Raw genomic sequence first — 18004 nt, forward strand, 5'->3', positions numbered from 1 at the left:
AAAAAAAAAAAAAAAAAAAAAGTGCACTTTTGTTTGTGTTGTCCATAGGAATCAAATATGACATTTTATTATTAGGAGTGTTCTGTTACGCTCCAAAAGTTGCAAAGGATGATACACAAGAATCATTTTTTAAATGTGTGACGTATCTATGCTAATAAAACCAAGGCTTAAGCATAATGAAAGTATTGATTAATATATTAAGAAAGGGAGAAACGTAAATGGACTTTTCTAGTAATCAGAGGTCTTTTGTTTTTTAGGAACTGAAACTGAACTCAGAGTAGCCTTAGGGACCTGGTGCTCCTTCAGGGCCCCTCTGCTCCTTGGCTCCTGTTGCCTCCATCCCTCAGCTGCTCCTCATGGCACAGGGCATTCTTGAATGACTTTTGGGGACACAGCCTCCAAAAGAATAGAACCTTTGAGAACAATCCATTTAGAAAAATCCTAAGAACTGTGGCTGGCCGTGTGTGTGTCCTGCAATTATCCCTTGACCTGTCGCTGTAGCCAGTGTGGGACTGGATCCGAGGGGCTTGGCCTGTTTTCAGGGTGGGAGGATTCTGGGATGAGCAGCCCCACTGGAAGTGCACCGTTTGAATGAGGGGGAGCAGGGTCTTCCCTTATAGCAGCATGCTATTGCAGAAGAATAGCAGAATGTGGTTCAAGGCAGACAGACAGCCTGTGCTCACTGCAGCACACAGGGAGTGGTTAGGGCAAGCCTGGAAGCATGCCAGGAGCCGTGCCCTTACTCTGTTTAATTTCCAGGGCTGGGGCACTGTTGCACTGAGAAGGAAACTGAGGCACAGAGCAATGCAGTGCTCTCCCAAGGTCACGCAGCGAGGGATTAGCAGCCAGGATCTGAAATTAGTATTTTGTGACCCCAGATGCCCCTCTTTTCTTTATATGCACTTTTTATTCTTCTTTTCGTATACTGTCAAAAAAACTTCATGATAGGATATTTGCAGTGAACACGGACCCAGGTCTTCATGCCTGTGGGCATAGTCTCATTCCCAGGTTATCTTCCATGCTCTCAACAGCTGAGGGTGCTCTGTAAATATTTAATTAAGCACAAATGGATATCCCAGAAGCCGACTTATCCAGAAAGTCCTCCCAGAAATGCCCACTGTCACCCTGATTTCCCCAGATTTCATGCTTGGTGTTATTCCCTCTTACGTGGTGGGGACAGCTTGAGGGAAACTACTATGCATCCTCCCTAGAGGCCTGTTGGAACTGTCCTACTGGGGATGAAGAGGACGTGCATTCAGTGGAGAACATGGAGAAGAAGCAGAGCAATTGATTTGAATCTTAGAATCAGCAGGATTTGGTGGACAGCTGGATGTAGAGGGTGAAAAAGAGCCAAGGTCTCTAGTTTCGTTAGCAGTGCCATTAAGTAAGCTAGAAAGCTTTCTGCTCACTCATAGTTCTACCTGCTGTGCGTTGTGTGCTTGCCTTATATTACATGAGGCTACGCTGTATCAGACACACCAATCAGTACTGGGAACATTCTCACTTTTGCTGTTTTAAGATCTGCTGTCTCTTCCCATTCCTGCTACTGTTTTTGAAATTTATCAGTTGTAAAGTTCGCCGAAAAGACGTGACACGTGTCACCATCTGTATATTTAGAATCGACACAAATATTTGCTCTTGAAGTCTTTGACATCACTTGAGTGATTTGAGCCATTTTTGCTTTACATTTATTAGAAAATAGCACATTAATTTGAGTTTGGGTTAGAAGATATTCAGGGGAACAGATCAGTAATACATGTGGTCACGATAAAATTTAAGGTAAGGTTTTAAATTCTTATCCAGGCCAGGTACAGTGGCTCACGCCTGTAATCCTAGCACTTTGGGAGGCCAAGGCAGGTGGATCGCAAGGTCAGGAGTTCAAGACCAGACTGGCCAACATGGTGAAACCCCATCTCTACTAAAAAATACAAAAATTAGCTGGGTGTGGTGGCTTGTGCCCATAATCCCAGCTACTTGGGAGGCTGAGGTAGGAGAATTGCTTGAACAGGGACCCAGGAGGCAGAGGTTGCAGTGAGCCAAGATGGCGCCACTGCACTCCAGTCTGGGCTGCAGAGCGAGACCCCATTAAAAAAAAAAAAAAATTTTATCCAGTCATTTGTATTGAGAAAGGCAGCCTTATGACAGCTGCTTTCTTCTAAGAATGTGTGTGTGTGCGTGTGTGCGTGTGTGTGCGCATCTGTGTGTGTGTGTGTGTGTGTGTGTGTGTGTGTAGCACATTGCATTGTTGGGGCTCTTTTTAGTGCTATGTTTTTTCACTTTCCCATCAACTTACCACTAAGTACATTGTGTGTAAAGGAAACACTTTTCTCCTGCAATTAAAATGATACTAGGATAAACCAAACAGGCAAATACTTGTCTTGACTAATTTTCTGTCATTAATCTTGTTAAATTTTGAGAAGAGGGTTGTAAGATTAGCCTACAACCAGGTGAGAACCAACATCTGCTGCTTGTTGGGGGTGGGTGGGTAATGTTTCAGGCAGGGAAATTGTTATTATAGTCTGTGGTACTGAATTTACATTTTCAGTAAAAGTCACAAAAGAAATGTGCATGAGCACATTGTGCTCATGCACGTTTCTCTTTTCGTTTTACACTGTTTTCTGATGGGTGGGATTTCTGGACTCTGGGCCCTGAGCTGAAGCCTCTGGAGGCTGATCTTAAAGACAGTACCTGAGAAGGAAGGCCTGGCTGCAGTTTCCGGGGGTGGATCGAGCATCCCTGCGGCCAGTGTAGCTACTGTAAGGCATTCCTCGGGAGTTTGCGGAGCCTGGGACTGTCTTACTGTGGGAGAGCACATCCCTCCACTCCATTGGTCGTTGGTGATGAACAGAACTCTCCCATGATGAGCTGTGCTTCTAAGGGTTCTATGTAGTCCCAACATCCAGAGAAAGAAAATCGCTGCAGCTCTGTATTTTTCCCTATAGCAAAATTTCAAATCTTTCCATGTGCTGTGTTTAGACCAGCCACCTTTGATCCCTGAGATAGATTTAACTCCCACCTCAGCAGCTTGCTGAAGCTTCCTTTGATGTCCATGTTGTGACCAAGCTGAGGAAAATCTGTGACACTGAGTTATGTAACTATAACTTGCCTTCATTCACCGTCACTCAAAATCCTCATTAGAACTAGAAAAAGCAGTCATGCTAGAAAACCTGCATAGAAAAGCCAATTTCTGAGTGTAGGCACCCTGAGAACTTTCTGGAGAGACTCTAAAGGGACTCACACCTTCAGGAGTATTCACATTCTATTTAGTCATCATAAAGAGATTGGACTTTTTTTTTTTTTTTTTTTGAGGCAGAGTCTCGCTCTGTTGCCAGACACCAGTTTGGAATGCAGGGGCACGATCTCGGCTCACTGCAACCTCCACCTTGCCTCCCAGGTTCAAGTAATTCTCCTGCCTCAGCCTCTGGGTAGCTGGGACTACAGGTGCGCACCACCATGCCCAGCTAATTTTGTATTTTTAGTAGAGACGGGGTTTCACCATGTTGGCCAGGATGGTCTTGATCTCTTGATCTGCCCGCCTCGGCCTCCCAAAGTGCTGGGATTATAGGTGTGAGCCACCGTGCCCAGCCTGGACTTTTCGTAAAAGCTTCAAGTTACTGTTTAAATGAGGCCTTCTTCTCTTTTTCCTCTCGATTTCTCCCTCTCTGTCTCTCTACCTCCCTCCTGGAAATCTGAGTCCTACTATCACTTATATTTCCAAACTTCTAAGATGCTTAGATTTTTAACCCTTAAAACCAAAATACTGCAAGTTAAGGTGATGTGTGCCTTTGTTGGAGCAGCCGACTTTTGAATTATTGTCACCTGCAAGATCGAATTTGAACCCTCATGTCATGCTGGGCTGTGTGTCTGAGGAAACCCTCATTCCATTTCATAGGCAGTTGATGCAATTCACTAGGTCACAGACCCATTTTCATTTTTAGCCAAGGGGCTGTTAGATCCTCAAAATAACTGCTGCCTTTATAAGTACCTAAACAGCTTGTTCAGTACCTCACACCTCTTAGATGCTCTATAAATGTGCTCTTTGCTCATCTCATTTCCTCTCAGTGCCAAACTAATCAAAGAGAATTGAAAGAGATAGACTCTGAGTGACAGTTAAGAACACATTATTTACAAATGTCTATGCAAAGCTGAAGGCATTGTGCAAATTTATTATATCAATACTGAAGTAATAGCCTCACAATCATGACTGGAGTTATGTCTGCAGAAAGTTAGATGTAAGCTGGCCCTTGTCCAAATTGGGAGATATGGATGATAGAAGAAGGAAGGCATTCCAGGTGGGTGGGAGGGCATGAGAAAAGGCAGGGAGGCAGGACCTAGTGCATCGTGTGTGGGCGCTGGGCAAGCTGATGAGCGAGGGTGGACCAGCCTGGCCACACTGGGCCCATCAGATGCCTGCTCCTACGGTTCCCTCTACTTCCCCAGCCCCTTCCCACTCATTCTTCAGAACTTAGCTTAGGCATCCTCCCTCTGACCAACACCCTGCCTCCACCTAGTCTGTGCCAGGTGCCTACCTTGTGGCTCTGACAGCACCCTGGCTCTCTGCCATGATTCCTTCGCAAGACTGTGGTGGCCACAGACTGCAGGCTCCTTAAGGACAGAGACATGTCTAGCTTCCACATATTCCTGTCCTTAGCAACTGGCTTAGCTCACTAGCTGGCACCTAGTGGGTGCTTGGTAAAGATTTGTGGGGGCGGGATGAAGGGAGATGGATAGACATAGTTGTGCAGGCGAAGGAGGTACAGATGCAGATGGCCCGGAACAGTGGCAGAGACTCTGTGGGTGCTTGAGCACTGGGTCATTTTGACACTGCCTCCTTGCTGTGGTCCTCCAGGAAGGTCTCCATACATTTTGCTTTCCCCCATACAGCAGGAGAAGCTTCACTCTTACCCCTGGGGGTGGCTAGTATGCCCCAGGTGGGTTAATATAAATGAAGAAGGCAGCTAGAGCACGTTTACTGAGCTGTTCGTTGAAATGCTAGCTCTGCATCAGAAGATCTTTTCACTGTCATTTTCACAGCCGAGGAGAGCCGTCTCTGGTCTTGTCTTTTTATCATCATCATCATCATTTTTATTATCTGATCTCTTGAGCTACCCTCAGTAGGCACCACCTCACAAGGCTTTTTGCGTTGAGTTCATCTTCCTAGTCTGACTTTCTAGGGAGGAAGCATAAGAAAAGACTGAGAGGAGAGCCTCCCTATTAAGTAATTGCTCAGTCCTACTGATAAAAAGAAGAAAGCAAAGGAAGTATTGACCAATTAACTACTCTTACTGAAATTAATGTTTGAGGAGGCCTCCCCACAAAAATGGCAGTGCCCTTTTAAGAGGGTACCACACCCTTTCAGCTCAGACTCTGTGAAACAGGCATTGTCTGGGCCCAGGGTGGGGCAGCCCAGGAGCCTGACTTGGCAGCCTTGGCTCCAGCACCCCTTCCCCATGTGCCATCTGTAAATTGCTCAGCCCTGTAAACTCCTGTTCCTTCATTTATACATTGCAGATTATGCTACTTGCCTGCCTCTTGGCATTTGAATTCAGCAAGTAATGTTCATGAGGGCTCCATGATAGAGAAATCAGAATAGATGCAGGCGTTAATCTTAGAAGTGCCTTCTACATGAACAACTATAAAATGGATTTAAATTTCACATTTTTTATTGTAGTCAGTTATTCATTAACTACAACATAACTGCTGGGCTTAGTCCTGCCAGAAGCCCTTTACTTAGAATAATTTTCATAAATGGAAGAATTCTAGGCATGATTGGAGGCTAACCAGCCTTATTTTCAGTAGCAATGCAAGAGACCATACACAGCTAAGGTTTTCATCGATCCAGGGTTTACCCTTTAGACTAGTGCTGCATTTTAAGTGTTAGAGTGTGTCTGTGATTAAAACAGTGGTTCCCTGAGCATAAAAATGACACCTGTCCTTCTCTCCCCTGTCCCACTAGCAGGTCACCTTGGTGCCCCTTGGTACAGTGCCTCCTTCTGGCCTGTGTGTGTGTGTGTTTTGTTTTTGTTTTTTTTTAAGACAGAGTCTCGCTCTGTTGCCCAGGCTGGAGTGCAGTAGCACAATCACGGCTGACTGCAACCTCCCAGGTTCAAGAGATCCTCCCACCTCTGCCTCCCAAGTAGTTGGGACAACAGGTGCACACCACCATGCCCAGCTAATTTTTGTGTTTGGAGACCTTACATGGTTTCACCACATTGCCCCGGCTGGTCTCGAGGTCCTGGCTGCAAGCAGTTCACCTGCCTCTGCTTATCAAAGTGCTGGGAGCCACTACACCTGGCCCCTGGCCCTCCTTTGAGGCTCCCTCTCATCTTTTACAGATGCTCTCATCAGGATCAGGGTCCCTCCAGTCACTGCCTGGCCTCTCTCTTCCCCTGCTCTGCCAAAAGGCGTCAAGGAGCCAGCTCAACACACAGCCTCACCCCATCCATTTGGCTCCCAAAACCCTATCCAAGTAGCTTTCTCTGATGTGCCCAGGGCCCTGTTTGAGTCCCTGCATCCTCCTGACATCCTGCCCATCATCACAGTTTGGCAGTACTGACCGGCCTCCTTCCTGGGCTGCTGAGGTCATGCATGTCACCTTGGCCTGCCTCTTCCCAGGGTTGCCTGCTCAGTCTTCTCTGTACATTTCATCTGCCCACCCTGTCCGTGGCTTCTGTGGTGGGGCAGGACCTGGAATGTTGATGATGCCAAAGATGTCAGCCCCTCCCCATCCAGAAGCAGGGTGACAGGGGAATCCTGCAAGGAAGTGCTGAGTCTGTAGGGGAGCTAGTGGGACTGAATACCCATCCCTGGGGCAGAGCTCAGGCTGGGCTGTGCTGAGGCCTGTCTTTTTAGGTCCAGACTCGCTTTCTCTGCAATGTAGAGGGGCCCATAGGGAGGGGTTTCGTCACTCACAGTCTGCTACTTACAAAGCCGACATTTGTAATTCTTTTTTTCCTTCTTTATTTTTTTGCAGTTACCCCAGCACGCTAGTCCTCTAATCATTCTACCGGAATTCTCACAGATCCCTGCTATCGCCTGCACTCTGCTTCCTCCCTGCACCCTTCCCTGGCTAGCCCATCTGCTAGGGAATGCTCTGTGCTCTGCTGCTTGGGGTGCTCTGTGGGCCCTTTCCAACATGCAGAAATATTTGTTGTTCTGCTGTGGCATGCTGTCTTATTAAAGATAATTATTTGTTTCCAGAAATTCTGTTGCACTGTATTACAATTATTTTAGCATTTATCTCCATGTTTCCAAATAACATGTCATTATTGATTTTACCCTTCTAGACTTTTTCTGTTGGCCTCCTCTTATTCAGAACAAGAGTTTTATTCCCTTTTTTTTTCCCCCTTGACCCATCCCTCCATCCTCCTAATACTCAATTGTTATATTTGAATTTTTGAGGTCAGGTCAATATTTAGTGTTACATTACCATGACTGATGAATGCTATTCATTCTAGTAAACTACATTTATTTTATCTTTTCTGTATAATTGTCATTTGTTTACCATACAGCTAACAGATGTCTTCTTTCCCTGTTCTATTCATTTTCTATGTACTTATCACTAACTTTACCCCATACTCTGCCCCAGCTATGGAAATCGCCTCTCTAGGCCCTCAAAGCCCCAGTTGGGCTGTTGGTCAAATCTTCCTGAGGCAGTCATAGAGCCTCTGACCTGACCCCGAGTGGACTGGTAGAAGGTGGAACCCCACTGTGTCACTTCATTCTCCTCTGGAGGGCTCTCTTAGCAGCTCTCCTGCACCGGGCCCCTATTTCCTGGCACCTTCAACACTACCTGGTTTGGAAAAGCGAAATTATAATTAGTTTCCTGAGAAGGATGCATGGGAAACAAATATTTTGTGACCAAATATATCTGAAAATATCTTTAGTCCATCCTCAAAATCGGTAATGTTGCTGGTATATATTTCTAGATTAGAAATCATTTTCCTTCAGAACTTTGAAGGAGCTACTCCATTGCCTGTTAATTTGCGGTCTCACCATGGGAAACCAAGAGCCATTCTGACTCCCAGTCCCGTCTGTCCCCTCTGGAAAGTGGTTCAGACCTCTTGGTCCCAGTGGTGTGAAACTTGATATGAGGTGGGTCTAGACCCATCCATTATTTGGGGACACCCTCTCCATCTTTTCTGTACTCTCTTTCTGGAAATCCTATTATAATGACTGCCCTGAAGTATTCTAATGTTTTTATCTTCCTTCTTCTGGCTTTTCATATCTGCCTCTTTTTGCTCTACTTTCTGGGAGATTTCCTCAACTGTATCTTCAAAATCTTCTCTTGAATTATGAATTTCTGTTTTTCATTTTCAAGTTCTAAAATCCTGTGTTTCAAATAGTTTCTTTTTATGTAGTATCCTGTTCTTGTTTGTGTGATATCTTTCCTGATCTCTCTGTCTGAGGATATTAAAGATGGTATATGTGGGCATTTTCTTGTTTTATTTTGTTCTTAATTCTCTTCCCTCTGCTTGTTCTATTTCCTCCAAGTTGCTTTTTTTCCAGTTTGTTTTAATTTCTATTTTTCATATATGTGATTTTTCCTTATATATTTCCTGTCTGGTAATACTTGGTTTTCTGCTTCTTTAAAAGTAGGGGGCCTAAAAACCACTTGTGAGTTTTCAGAGCATAGTTGGAGCTCGTTGGCTATTTTATTATAAGAGGACTTGATAGAACCTTTTAGTTGGAGGATCTCTGATGCCCAGAGGAGCCTCCCCAGTGTCCTCACTGGAGGAAATAGGCCTGACTGCCAGCCCACAAAGGGCTGGGTGGTGGGCCTCAGCATTTAGCATGCATACATTTGCCTAATTTCCCCCGTCTTCAGCATGGGGACCCACTCCACTGAGCATTCAGTCCAGCCACCTTCTGCCCCAGAAGGGTGAGGCAGTGAGTGGCCAAGCAGTGCGGAATCGGGATGGGCCCCACACTGCTGCCCATAGAGGCTTGCAATCAGGCCTCACTTCCTGAGCATTTGGGGGCTTCTGCAAGTGTAAATTGGGGCCATTCTCAGCTCTCCCACGGTTGCTTTGGGAGACTTTTCTAGGGCTTCTGCTAAGTCCTTTAACACTCATCCATCTGCTTTCCAGCTTCCAGAATTGATTTCTCACATCTCTTTCCTGCCCTCTTAGCTCATGGGAGTTTATTCCTTTTTTGAAAGGGGTCTGGGGAAGGAGCAAAAGTGTGTGAAAACCACCATCTTTATCCAGAAGCTAATGCTTCCTCCAGGCCTGCCTTATGGCATTGACTGAATTTGAGCTCCTGCAGCTTCCTACTCGAATTAAATATCCTAATTAAATAGCCTTTCTTCAGAATAATTCCTGAGAGCTTTTATGATATTTGGGTCCCCACAAGGAGTGTGTTGCCCGCCTCCCACTTAGGTCTAGTAGCCCCCAAAACTTGACTCATGTGGTTGACTTTGCTTTTGTTGTTCCTTCAAAGGAACGCCTAGCTGAGTAGATTCTAATAGCACTTTGTCTTTCCTTATCGTCCTTAATCCTGTAATCCTTCAGTGCTTTCTATTGCTATTTAATGCTTACTAGGAGCAACAATTTATTTTAAAATTTTAATTATACAGGATCCCTGCTTGGTGAGCTGTTGCTCTAAATTAGTGGATAGTAATTCTTGTTAATTAACCGAATCCTCTCCTCTCTGTCAAGCCACTGTCATTTCATTAACATTGCAGCTCTGCTTTGAGTCATAATATTGCTTGTTAGGCCATGTTAGCTGTTACCTTTTACTTGTTCATACAAGTGTTTCATGTATTGTTGTAACTGAATGTTTTTTGGCACTTGGCCGAAACTTTTGCTTACTGCCCTCATTCAGACCTGGTGCAAATTAGAAAGTAGTTTTGCCAGCTCAATTCAGCTTTGAGCCATTTCCTGATCACATTTGCTTCTTCAATGTAACGATATTAATTGTAGAGGGCAATGCCATGCCCTTAGAGACTGTTTTGACTGTAGACAGCATTTGCAAGATGGAAGTTCAGCAGACAGTGTTCAGACCGCAGCAAGAAAGTCGTGCAAGGGAGCTGGTGCCTGTGAGCGCCAAAGTAGCACCAGACCCAAGTCTGACTTTCAGGCTGTATTTAATAAACCCCTTAGAGAGCGAATGTTTCTCCTTCAGCCTTTTCCCATTTTCAGCTAGTGTTACAAATCCCAAATGTTAGTCTATGACCAGCAAAGCAATCAAAGAGAATCAGTAGTAGACACTAAAATTCAAGCAGTCTAGCCGTGCAGCCCACTGCTATAAACAGGAATTAAATGCTTCCCTCAGCTGAGGGTGAGGCGATACCATTAACCTGACCGGCCAAAGCAGGAGTGGGCAAGTGTGGCCTGCAGATCAAATCCCAGCTGAGGGCCTTTTTTTTTTTTTTTTTTAACTGTCCTGGAGGTAAGAACAGGTTTTAAAGAAGAAAATAATGAGGAAGAAAAATAGGAGGAAGAAGAAACAGAAAAAGAAGGAGGAGAAAGGAAAAAACATGTAACAGAGACTAATGAGATCTGTAAAGCTTTAAGTATTTACTATCTGGGTCTTCACAGAAACAGTTTATAGACCCCACTAAAGTCTAAAGACCCCTCAGACATGGCCTCAGTCCTGTCCTGACTCACATACTGCCTCCCAAATCAGGAAAAGCTGTCCAAGTCTTTACCAAGGCTTTGTCGATTTAAATATGTGTGTGTTTGTGTGTGATTTTTTAAATTGAATTATAAATTGGCCCGAATCATCAGTTCTCATGTTTGTGACATTTGAGGAGATTTACCAGCAGAAGGACAGTGGAATGTCTGTGTGCACGTAAGTCAGCATGGCCCATCACAGACCGAATACCCAGCTACAGTGAAAAATCGGTCAGCAAAATTGAAAATGGTATTTCTGTTAACTCTTTGACTTCGTTGGAGATATATCACACAAGTATCTGCTGAACCTGTTTCTCTTTGCGAAGTATGAAATGTGAACAAAAATAGTTAAAACGTGCCTGTGAAATACAAATATACTTTTATCTGCTGAAAGCCTAACCAAAATTTTTTTTAAAAAGGTTCTACTTAAGCAATTAACTTTAGAATTAGACTGTAAATTTAAAAAAAAATCATGACCTAGGTCCTCCCTTCCTGTGGATGTTAGCTAAGATTTGATCTTTATCCACGGGAGATGTATGAGGGTCATCATAACTTTAGGTTATGTTTTAAACACTTTCAATCTCCATGCTCCAAAACATCCACTTTCCATTTCCCAGTGAATTTTCCACAAACTTAACTCTGCTTACCTACCAATTCCCTTGCTTTGAAATTGAAAATTGATCTAATCAACATCAAGACCCGTCACGTTGATCTAATCAACATTAAGAAATAAATTGAAATAAATTACCAAATATCCTTTTTGAATTAATTAATTAATATGAAAGTCCTGGGGGAATGACCAGTTGTACAGTTGTTGTATATTATTTAACATATTGTGCTATATAATTCCCTGTGTTGTAGGACAATTTTCACATTTGCCTTGACTCCAAAGGCATACTTAACAGATTATTCCTCCAACAGTGAAATATTTCCCCTTTGCTACCAAGAAGTGATTTGCCAGAACATTCAGGTGATTCATCAAAAATGAGGATTCTGAGGCCAGTTTATGTCTTTAATTCTCAACCTATTCCAAAATACAACTGTGATCAACATTTAATGTTCATTTTCAGTGGTGCCTGTGGCTGACATAGTCAGGTAACTAATTTTGTCTTCCCCATTGGACTCTGACCCAGAGAGCATACAGAATTCTGTGTTCACAGTATTCATCTGCAGCTCATAATGCAAACTGGTTCTAAGGATAAACGGTAAAGTCAAACATGTCCATACTTGTTCATTACTTTTCTTTTTTTGCAAAAAATTTCATATGTAAATATAATAACTCAAATTATATAATATTACAGAAATCCAGAGGTTACCATTAAGTGAGTGGCTTGATTTATAAAAAATGAGAACATAAAATGGATAAGTAGAATTTTAGCGAGAAGCTAATCTTGACGCATATGAGCTCATCCTGCACAGTGTGGACTCAAGGAGTCGCTCCTGGGATCCTTACTTCTGTCAGCTGTGGATGTTCGGGGAAGGAAACTTCTGTGCAAACAGTATCCTAGCTAGGTCAGAGGAGGTTATAGGAAAGTAATATTGATACACCTTCTCTCAGCAGGAAACGAACAATTAGTTGTGTACTTTTTGGAGGCTTAATCATCTGAGACTTATTAAGGAGGCCCACCATTGACTGGGGAGAGCAAGAGAACTTGTATGTGATCCAGGGATGCATCGAATGCTTAATTAGGGTATAAAACTTATTCCTAAATGGAGTGCATTAACACTGAATATCCCCAAAATTATAAAAGAGAGAAAAAAATAAAGGGAGAGGACAAAAGACATTAATAAATTTATAATAATTGACTTGATCAAGAATGGTCTAGAGAAATACAAAAATCTTTGAAATCCCTAAAAGCTGCCCAATTTTATTTTCTGGCTAATCTGTTTATTTCTAAAGTCTCGCTTCTGAATTCATCATGATTTTCTTAAAAAGAAAAGGGAAAAAACTGCGCCCTTTGAAAACAGATCTAGGAAGGCTTTGAAAGTCCAGGTTGAGCATCAGCCTGTGCTGCTGTAGTTAATGAGCTTACGCGCTCCTGCGGGGAAAGGGCTGGGGCATCCTAATGTGCCACAGCACGGCCAAATGCTCCCAAGCAATTAGGAGCTGATTCAGTGTTTATCTTCTTTACAGGTGGGAAGGAAAGAATGAAAATGAAGTGGGCAGATGTAAAGAGACCGGCAAAGTTCACGTGACTGTGGATCTCAAGTACTACCGGCCAACTGAAGTGGTAAGGACTCTCTGGCCACCCAGTGGGTGGCCACATTTGGCTGGCTGGCTGGCTGGGAAAATGTGCTCACGAAATGCCTGCTGCCAGCCTTTGGAGCTCAGCTCCCTGGCATCCTTCAGCACGCATTTCCTAAATCAGAACACAGTGGATTAAATTTGAGATTATCATTCTCACCACAAACTTCATTGCTCCATGAAGGAAAATAAGAGTTAAACCCACCCAAAGAAATCACTGATTTCAAAAATAGAATTTCACATCACAAGCAGATCTCATCATATTGGTCTCCTATTCTAATGGCTGGTTCTGATAACCTACAGGATGCCTGACTTCAGAATGCCTTCCCAGACCTTCAGGATATCTGGGACCTGGAGAGGCTGCTTGCTTCTCCAGCTATGTCTATGTCCTGTACTCACACACGAGTACACACTTGCACACTACACCATAAATTGTCTCCCCTGCATTTTTCAGACTTATGTATCACCCTGTCCATGAAGCCTTTTCTGGCCAATATACCACTATCGCTGAAATTCCCTCCCACTCCTTTCTTTGTATCTGAATTATATAATAGAATTATGTTATAATTCTATTATAGTACCTACTATAACTCACTATAATCATTTGTTTACATGTCTTTCGCTCTTTACCAAATTGTGAACTCTTTGAGGGTAGGGACTTTAAAAAGATATCTTAAGGCTAGGAGCAGTGGTTCATGCCTATAATCCCAGCACTTTGGGAGGCAAAGGTGGGCAGATCACCTGAAGTCAGGAGTTTGAGACCAACATGGAGAAACTCCATCTCTACTAAAAATACAAAATGAGCCGGGCATGGTGGCACATGCCTGTAATCCCAGCTACTTGGGAGACTGAGGCATGAGAATTGCTGAACCCAGAAGACAGAGGTTGCAGTGAGCCAAGATCGTGCCATTGTACTCCAGCCTGGGCAACAAGAGCAAAACTCCATCCTGAAAAACAAAACAAAGCAAAACAAAAAACTAGGCTATAATAAGATAGGTACTTAATCCATACTGACTGATTGCTAGATGGATGGGTAAATTTCTAAATACAGACATTCCTGTGTTAAAAAATCGTTGTTAGAACATAACATCCTCCTTTCCTAAATTTATAAAGCTGCCTAGCTTGGCTGTTATTACTTTAATGTGGTCCACCCTCACCATGGAAACAAAACTCAACATATGAAATATACCTAAAGATAATGGAAAGCGTCATCTTTAGAGAGAAACATTCGTATGTGATAGTCGCCTAGTGAACATTCACTGTGAAAATTGAATTTTTTTTAGCCTGTTTTCCCTATGTTCTGAACCAAATTCCTATCTGTTGTACAACCTTGGAGAGATTAGGAAAACCCAAGTGAGGAGAGACTGAAAGTGAATCAGTCATCGTTTGCCACTTTTTAAAATGTCCTGTTTCAGACAGAAGGAAAAAACTGTATTTCATCCAGTCTACACACAGGAGGAAACAGAAAGGAAAGGAAGTAACCAGTGCTTGGGAGAGGTAGGGCTGTGGACGCAGAGGCATTGTCTGGACGCAGGGCGTGGCCGGGGCTCTGACACAGTGAACAATTGTTCCCGGTGCTAATGGAGAGTGGGTGTGCCTAGGAGAGGATGTGTACTGGCCCTCAGGGAGGAAGATGCCAGCCACGCTGTGCTGACATAGCAAGGACTGCCAGCTGGAGCCCTGAGTTGTGCTGCCATTTGTCTCTCTGGCCCGGTGAGGTGCGACAGAGGTGTCAATTGTCTGAAACATTGCACAGATCACATATTTGGGCAAATGCATTTCTGTCTCCACAAACAAAAATGGTCATCTCAGAGAAGGAAATTTACTAAGCCATACAGAAACCTCAATTTTTACAACTTAAATGTGGTTCTTTCCCTCTCTGACACCAAAATAGTTTCAAAAGCTAGGAAGTCATTAAGAATGGCTTGTCTGTCATTCTTACTTAAGCAAGGTGTGGGATTGATAAGGACACAGAACAAAAGAATTCACTGAACAGGAAAAGGACCCTCATACTAACAAGACTGTTCTTGAATCCGCATCGACCCCCTTTCCTGCCGTGACCGACACCGCATCCCTCCCATTTCTTTTGTTCATTCAAATGCTATCATGGTACCTGTTCTGCAGCTCTGTTGACACTAGCATTCTTTGAGCATAAGAGTGGTGTCTGATTTCATATGCTTGCTTTATTTTTCCACTGATCTAGCTCTGTCCTGAGCTTCCCTTTACTGTCCAATTTTGAATCTTGAACTACATTTCATCTTTCTAAGCCTCTAGGCTGCATTAATTTCATTCACTCCACTTCAACTTAATACTCCACTGGGTAAGCTTTTCTTGTATGGTGAGACTAAACTTTTAACCTCATTCCTCAGAACAACAAGTTTTCCTAAAACTTGGATCAACTTGACAGCCTCCTGTTGAGTTGCCTCAGGGGTGAGAATATTCTTCCAGTTGAAAGGTAACCAGAACTGGAGACTACATTGTAAATAAGCTTTTACTTAGGTGTGAGGCCCCAACAGCCAACAGTCTACAGTCATTTTGTGTGAGTCCTGAAAAAGCACCAAGCTTCTCTGAGGCTTATCCACACACAACTTGGGGTAGATGTGGAATTCTCTCACACCTAAACTGTATCTTCCCCTTCTCAGGTTCTCAGTCCATCCTGCACATGCCAAAGGCTTCTTATCCTTCCTATGGAGGCTTCTTATCCTTCCTATGGCCTATAAAAGTACTTTCACTGATTAGCTTAGGTCATCTATCCCCTAGGATCTTCTGCAGAGGGACACTCAAACCAATAACTATATCTTAGAATCATTTCAGAATGACTGATAGAAGGAAAAAAAATACCATAAAGAAAATTTGAAAGAAAAAAAAAAAAGGTGGTGAGGACACATCAGTTCTCAGAACACTAATATCCTACAGCAAGACTAGAGGAAAATAGAGCTTTATATTGTGTTTTGAATAACACTCAGGATGATCTTAAGAATGGCCCTTTCAGCAAAGGCAGGTACTAGCCCCAAAGAGGCCACCAGTGATTCCATATAGGGCATAGTAGCACATGTGCTGGTAATTTCTTTTCCTCATTGATTTAGTGCCTCAAAACCTTAAATATCACTTTTGTACCAATGTGAAGTTTTGAAAGCTCCAGCAGCCAATTAGAGCTCAATCGAGCAGTATTTTTTGGTGCTCTGCCTACAGAGGTTTGTTACCACAGAGAGCTTGATCCTAGAAATTAGACTTCAAATTTTCCATCACTCCTGAATTCTGGTATTTGTTGATAATAACATTAGTATTTGAGTTCTGTGCCACTTAAGACCCCTGTCTTGTGTATAGTTTTCTGTACATGCATACATTGATGCACAGATTTATTGCATTATATGTTCATTCTTGGAGAGGAAGTGGTATTATGCTCAAATGTGAGCCTGTTGGCCAGACTGCCTGAGCTTGAAACCTGTCAACGACTAGCCATGTGACCTTAGGCAAGTTCCTTAACTTCTCAGTGCCTCCGTTCCCTCATCTTTAAAAATGAGATTAGTAATAGTAATTTTTTCAAAGAATTATTGGAGAATTAGCAGAGTCAGTTATGCAGAGTACCTATCAGTACAGTGTCTGGCACAAAGTAAATATCCAGTGTTATTGTTATTCTTAATCATTTATTCATTCACTGAATATTTATCAAACCCTGTGCTAGATGCTAGGAGTACAATGATGAACAAAACAGATACAGTCCCCTCCCTCGTGGAGATTGCAGGTGGAGAAATGATAGCAGCTCCTGGGGTCCAGAATCTTTGGAGAAATTGATTGGCATTATTAGTGAATTACGTAGACTAACCAGCCAAAAGTAGATAACAAAACATACTTGAAGTTTCTAGCGAACATTTGAAAAAAATTTGGAAAAAAAAATGTAGTGAGGACACATCAGGTCTCATGCACTGTTTAAAATGCTTGTTTTTTAAAAGCATTTCTGATCCTCTTTCTGAAAGTTCAGTAGCTATTCAGTAGTACCGAAATACTGTGTAAATCTGAGAAAATTGCTATTGACCTATTAATGTATCTAAAATAACTACAAATGTGTCTTCTTGAGAATTTTTAACTTAAAAAATTTACAAAGGAAGAATTAATGAAGTATTCATCCTAATGTGCCAAAATTTTAACCACATCAAATGTTCAATCCTCTAAAAAGGCAAAACAAACAAACAAAAAAAAACAAAGATAATTGTTCAGTCAAATAAACAAAAAGTCCCTTTTTTTTTTCCTGCAGAGCATCATAGGAAGTGGCATAAGGGGACACATTCACAGACCCAAATCAAGTATTTTTCATGAAAATATCTTGGCTTTATTTAACTCTCCACTAAATTTTTTCCCTTGCTACACCATTTAACGTTCATTTTTCTTCCCATTGTAGTTTTAGTCTCCTCAGTTGTGATTGGTTTTTATTTACTTAGATATCTGATATTTATTCCTAATCTTTATAGATATCAGGATAAAAATCATGGGTTAAAACCTAGAACTAAGAAAGCAATAACTTCAAAGAAGTCGACAAGCTAGTTAAAACAACACCTTCCTCCAGTATAAACATGTGGCCTGTTTCTAATCAAATTACCATATGCTTGTCGAGTTGTCCTCCCCACCCCCCCAACCTCCCCCCACCCCGCAAACTTTTCCTAATATTTTTCTGTAAATGATGTTAAGTTAAATGGCCTATAATTGCTTGCTGTATCTCATAGCCCAGTTTAGAATAATGGTATGTAACACTTTCCAGACTTCAGGAACCTGATCTGTCATCAGAGGACTTATATAAATACCAGTCAGAGCTTCCCTCAGCTCTGTCTCTGCGTTTGGGGGTGAAAAGCCCTTAACACACTCACTAGCCTGGCCTTTTGTCCTGAAACTGTCCCCCTTTTCTCCCATAGCTATTCTCACCACCTTCTCACACTTCCCCTCCCAAAGCAGGAAATTAGATCCCCCCACTCTATCCCTTCATCTGTACCAGCTCTGTTAGAAGCCAGTCCACCCCTCCTGTTCCTGCTCCTTCTGACCTCTAAGGCTCTAATCCTCCCCTCCACCCCTGCTTTCCTTTGTTCTTTTCTCTGAATAGTGGGAGCTAGGGTCAGAGGATGTGGAGAGAGCAGATTAAGGATGAGCGCCT

General features: G+C 42.8%; 1 protein-coding gene across 1 annotated transcript in view; it reads left to right on the forward strand.

The window, feature by feature from the left end:
• GMDS (GDP-mannose 4,6-dehydratase) overlaps window positions 1-18004 on the forward strand; it is a 648894-nt gene that overhangs the window by 537072 nt on the left and 93818 nt on the right. Inside the window, exon 9 of the mRNA XM_017497517.1 lies at window positions 12751-12847. Coding sequence (XP_017353006.1) covers window positions 12751-12847 — 97 coding nt within the window. The remainder of the gene's footprint in view (window positions 1-12750; window positions 12848-18004) is intronic.

The sequence above is a fragment of the Cebus imitator genome, unplaced genomic scaffold (genome assembly GCF_001604975.1).
Source record: "Cebus imitator isolate Cc_AM_T3 unplaced genomic scaffold, Cebus_imitator-1.0 Scaffold231, whole genome shotgun sequence".
Lineage (NCBI taxonomy): Eukaryota > Metazoa > Chordata > Mammalia > Primates > Cebidae > Cebus > Cebus imitator.